General features: G+C 35.1%; 1 protein-coding gene across 1 annotated transcript; it reads left to right on the top strand.

The window, feature by feature from the left end:
- Positions 1-935: 935 nt before the first annotated feature.
- LOC143553316 (long-chain-alcohol oxidase FAO1-like) lies at positions 936-4,425 on the top strand. The gene is made up of 3 exons (XM_077043338.1): positions 936-1,201; positions 1,519-1,791; positions 2,617-4,425. The coding sequence occupies exons 1-3, from the start codon at positions 968-970 to the stop codon at positions 4,333-4,335; spliced, it is 2,226 nt and encodes a 741-aa protein (XP_076899453.1). The 5' UTR covers positions 936-967; the 3' UTR covers positions 4,336-4,425.
- Positions 4,426-5,719: the final 1,294 nt, after the last annotated feature.

Here is a 5,719-nt window from a genome sequence, read left to right as displayed (position 1 = left end):
TATAGCTGCCAACGCCCCTGCCCAGATGTACAAGAAATGATTAATTACATATATATTTGCCCCTATCTAGCCATTGCAACACTTCAACCTGCATGCTCTCTTAAGCGAAACAAACATACTCGCTGTAATCATAAACATTTAAAATGATTCATCAACCGGTTTATTGTATAGAAATACCCGTAGTTAAAAAAATAACTTTTGTGCTACTGCATGTAACACAATTTGAAACACCTAATGCCTGAGCTGATTACATCATGAGCACCATAAGTCAGAAAAACATCATGATCCTTGTGGTCACAATACAAATTGTATGAACACCAAACACTAAATGCTGTAAGACAGGGCAACAAACCATCTGCATATGCACACAGACACACAACACCAATTAACCCGCGGACCAACGGTTAATAACCAAGAAGAGCCATAAAACACAAGTTGAAACTTTAATTAGTACGACTAGTTAATAATTTATAATACCACAGTCTATGACTCCTAAAGATAGAAACAAGATTGCTTACGTATTACAAATTAACAATTGTATATCGGGTAACATCTTTACATCATTATAGAAGAACGTTATTCAATATTATTGTCTGGTTCCACTTTTCAAATTGCATGACCAAAATATATTATTTTATCATGTATTACGATTTAAGTTGTTTATTTAAGTCAAATCAAGAAGAGCCGCAAAACTCAAGTTGTAACTTTAATTAATTAGCACAATTGGTTAATAATTTATACCAAAGTCTACGGTTCCTTATAATACTAACGAAATAGCTTACGAATCATCAATTAATTAAACAGTTGTATAATTAAATGTTTTCAAATAAAAACGACAGGAGGCCCTTACCGTATCTCAACCTCTCGAAACCTTTACAATTGTTAATATATATATATATATAGATAGACATGTCTGATACAAAGGCATACAAACCATAACACGAGTCTCTCACACACAAACACAAAGATGTATGGTGAGAGAGAAAGAGAGTGTCACCCTATGTTAAGAGGAGGTGAGAGAGATGAGGACCACCAAAATGGAAGCTTACGCTCATCAGAAATGGAGACTTTAACAAGCCTATGTGAGGTCATCCTTCAACCACTCCCTTTGAATGCCCTTGATCATCATGGACACAAATTGGAAGAATCCGTCCAATCGTTCTCCGCTCTTTCTGGTTCTCAACATCAGGTTCCAAACAAGGTAACATAAACAATTATTTGAACGCGTATGTTTATGTGCATATAATACTCTATTAATTCGATCTTCATCTATTTACAAACGCGTATGTTTATGTGCACATATTCTATTTTAGTTCTTGTTCTGTTTACAAACGCATTTGTTTATGTGCATACACTCTATTTTAATCGGTCCTTGTTTTGTTTACAAATGCGTATCTTTATATACATATCTTCAATTTTATTTTAGTTCTTGTTTTGTTCAAAACGAGTACGTTTATTTTAGTTCTTGTTTTGTTCAAAACGAGTATGTTTACAAACTGTTTGAATATGAAATTACAGGTAGCTCAGGTTTTGGTGAAAAGAGGGTTTTTCGAAGCAGTGATGGTTGTGAGATTAGTTTTGAAGCTTCTTTCCACCAGGCTTGGTACCCTTTTGGTTGCTGGTTCGCTTTGCTTATCTTATAAGTGGCCATACATAAACAAATTCTCAGATATCCCTTTAAACAAAAGGGAAAAGATTGTGCAGAAATGGTTCAAGCATAGCTTCCTTACACCCATCAGACTTGGATTTGTGTTCATCAAGAGTCTGTGCGTTTTGGTCTTCTTTTCTCAGGTGATTGATCTTCCTTTAAATTTCATGGTTTTTTTTTCCGAATGACCAAGGCAACTGGTTGTTGCCAGGAAGTCTAAAAGACTAACCACCCGCATACAACCCACCTTACCTAAATTCGAACCCCTTACAATTGTGCTACCCATATTTTAGAGATTCAAACTTGAGCACCAGAAATGAACATGCTAAAACTAATAAATAATAAAATATGTAAGGCTATTACTATTTCAGTGTATGTATTTAATGAAGCTGTTAGATATCGTCAGAAATCCTAGTTTTGGACGATAAAAGTACTTTTTAATCAAAGTTAGGTGGGTGGCGTTGGCTCAGATCTTTCATGTATATTTTTTTAAAGATTTTTGTGAATTTTTATTTTTCTTGTCTCTTTCCATAGTGATGACTAAAAACTTTTATTAAATACGTTCTCTATAGTCGTATTCATTAAAGTAGTAACGTTTAACGTGATTGTCAGGCAGGACTTATTAAGGTTTTTCATTAAAGATTGAAATATAAGTTTAACAAAATTAATAAATAAATGGTCCTAAAATAGACTCTTTGATTAATTGTATCCAATAATACTCATTGTATTAAAATAATATAAAAACTATTTTGAAGGTTATATTTCAAAATATGCTGTGTAAAATTAAAATATAACTTGCAATACATAGATGGCTCAAAATAGGACTACAAAATTGGTATTGGCCTATAAGGGATCGAAGAATATGGTCGCAAATGCCCAGTTCTCTATAGTACGTAGTGAATTGGACACGTTAAAGTAATTTATATATGATATTTTAGCTGACTTGAGATCCTGAAAATGTCCAACAGGCGAATGAAAAATCAAGCAATCCTTCATGGGAAGCCATCGGCTACCACGTAGACACTAGTGAAGAACCCTCCAACGATCAAAAGGAGCGGCCGTTACAGAAAGGAATGGTGGAAACCATCAACGAAACCGATCATACACTTGTGACTTCCCTTATGCAAAAAGGCCTAGACGTGACAGAAAACCTCAAAGAAAACATCTGCAAAATAAAATGCGATGTGGTAATCGTTGGCTCAGGCTGCGGAGGAGGTGTAGCAGCGGCTGTACTCGCAAAATCTGGCAAGAAAGTGGTGGTTCTTGAAAAAGGGAACTATTTCAGCCAAGCCGATTATTCTAAACTCGAAGGCCCTTCACTTGATCAACTTTATGAAGGCGGAAGTATACTTCCGACACTCGATGGAAAACTAATGATCCAAGCAGCATCTACTGTTGGTGGTGGCTCAGCGGTCAATTGGTCAGCCTGCATCAAGACACCGCCGTCTGTTCTTAAAGAATGGGCAGAAGACCACAAGATAGAGCTGTATGGAACCCATGAATACACTCTTGCAATGAACAAAGTGTGTGAAAGAATCGGTGTTACTGAAAAGTGTAATAATGAAAGCTTCCAAAATCAAGTTCTCCGTAAAGGGTGCGAGAATCTTGGTCTGAAAGTGGAAGCCGTCCCAAAAAACTCATCAGAAGATCATTACTGTGGTTCATGTTGCTTCGGGTGCAGATCTGGAGACAAAAAGGGAACCGATTCGACTTGGTTGGTTGATGCAGTTGATCATGGAGCGGTGATCATAACCGGATGTAAAGCCGAGAAGTTTTTATTATTTGAAAACCATCAAGCTGATACACGAAGAAAGAAATGTTTAGGGGTGATTTCACAAGTTTTAAACCCAATGATTTCGAAAAGACTGCAGATCAAAGCAAAAGTGACGATTTCTGCATGCGGGTCGCTCATGACACCACCTTTGATGATATCTAGTGGTTTAAAGAACCCGAATATTGGCAGAAATCTTCACCTTCATCCTGTTTTAATGGCATGGGGATACTTTCCGGATAACGACACAAATTTGTCCGGTAAAAGCTTCCAAGGTGCGATTTTAACGTCGGTTCATAAATCAGAGTTTGATGAGAATTATATATTGGAAGTCCCTGCACTTGCGCCAGGGACTTTTGCAGCACTATGTCCATGGGAGTCCGGGAAAGATTTTAAAGAAAGAATGCTGAAATACCCGCGAACAGCACATGTGTTCTCATTGGTTCGAGATTGTGGATCTGGTGAAGTGAAATCAGCCGGAAGGATAAACTACAGTTTGCATAAATCAGATAAAGAAAGCCTTAAGAACGGGTTGAGACAAGCGATTAGAGTTTTAATCGCGGCTGGAGCGGTTGAAGTGGGAACTCAAAGGTCTGATGGTCAGAGGTTTAAGTGTAAGGGAACTAGTGACAAAGATATAGAACAGTTCCTGGAGACAGTAGATGCGAAAGACGGGCCATTGTCAATGGTGAAAAATTGGAATATTTATACTTCTGCTCATCAAATGGGGAGTTGCAGAATGGGAATAAGTGAGAAGGAAGGCGCGGTTGATGGAAATGGTGAGAGTTGGGAAGCTGAGGGGCTTTATGTTTGTGATGCAAGTGTTTTTCCATCGGCGGTTGGTGTTAACCCGATGATTACAATCCAGTCGACCGCTTACTGCCTTGCACAAAGAATTGCAGATACCTTTAATTGAAAATTTGTGTGGAGTGCCAAAGTTTTATTAGTATGGATATTTGAGTGTGCTGTATTCATATGGGTTTATAATTATAATTTTACAATAAAAATTACTGTAGCATCTTTGGTAATAACTGGGTAGGATGAATGTGTAGCTATCTGTTCACCACATTTCGGTATTTGTTATTAAATTTTCATATTATGTCGATCCTTTAATCTGTAGTCATTTTTGCCAATACATATGCATTTTGCGACAGCGGTACTTGTAGCAAGATTGTGGCAAATACCCCATACCCGCATTCTTCAGACAAAATAGATTTGTAGAAAAAAAGCCGTGGCAAATTAAGTTTCTAGCAAATTTGCTACAATTTTTGCTGCAGATTTACAGTTATTAGTTGTCGCTAATGGCGCGACAATTTTGTCACAATAGTTTTTCCTACAAGCTAACGACAAGTGTGCCACTGTATTATTATAAATAGTATCAATTAATAATAATAATAATAATAATAATAAATGACAAACACTAAAATTTCAATCATGACAAAATTTCCACAAAATTTTAATAAAACATGCTACAAACTTTCCACAAAATCTTAAAAAAAAGTTGCTACAAACTTGCTACAAAACCTTATGACACATTGCTACAAATTTGCTACAACATGTTAAAAAAACATTGCTACAAACTTGCTACAAAACGTTAAAAACATTGCTACAAACTTGTTACAAAACGTTAAAATTATTTGCTACACATTTGCTACCAAACCTTGATAACTTTTGCTAAACATTTGACACGAATTGTTAGTAAAACTTGCTACAAAACCTTAGTAACACTTACTACAAAACTTTTTCTGTACAAAATGCAAAAAAAAAAAATTGATGTAAAAATTTGCAAAATGTTATTAGAAGTTTCAAAAAAAAACCTATTTAAATCTTACAGTAAAAATAACTTTCGACATAAACACACGTTCTTTAATAAAAAAAACTACTAACACAATTCATAACATTTCTAAATATCTAAAACAAAACATATATTAATACAAAACGAAAGTTTTTACTTATCCGAAAATTTCTTCAATCCTTTTTTTTGCCATTTCGCTTGTAGAGCATGCTCTTGTTTATGTTTCATGTAGGCTTCTGTTTGGTTTTCGGGTCTCTCACTCTTTTTCTAGTTCCGTTTCAACATTTGGAGCTACAATTTTCCAAAAGATATATAATTAAAACATATTAACCAAAATAGTTTCCAAAAGATATATAATTAAAACATATTAACCAAAATAGTTTCCAAAAGATATATAATTAAAACATATTAACCAAAATAGTTTTTTGAGCATACTAACACATATACATAACAAAGGGGACTCTTATGATTAAACTTCAAAGAACGCTATTTTTTAAACATTCTA

Source organism: Bidens hawaiensis, unplaced genomic scaffold, assembly GCF_021521415.1.
Source record: "Bidens hawaiensis isolate Kalapana, Puna unplaced genomic scaffold, B.hawaiensis_p1.1 tig00017165_1, whole genome shotgun sequence".
Classification (NCBI taxonomy): domain Eukaryota; kingdom Viridiplantae; phylum Streptophyta; class Magnoliopsida; order Asterales; family Asteraceae; genus Bidens; species Bidens hawaiensis.
This window is presented reverse-complemented; position numbering and strand designations above follow the sequence as displayed.

Bases quoted from the DNA above. Each gene is read 5' to 3' on its own strand.
- LOC143553316 (XM_077043338.1), top strand. From the start codon at position 968: ATGTATGGTGAGAGAGAAAGAGAGTGTCACCCTATGTTAAGAGGAGGT. The intron at 1,202-1,518 runs GTAACATAAACA...ATGAAATTACAG, and splicing joins AACATCAGGTTCCAAACAAG to GTAGCTCAGGTTTTGGTGAA. The intron at 1,792-2,616 runs GTGATTGATCTT...AATGTCCAACAG, and splicing joins TTTTGGTCTTCTTTTCTCAG to GCGAATGAAAAATCAAGCAA.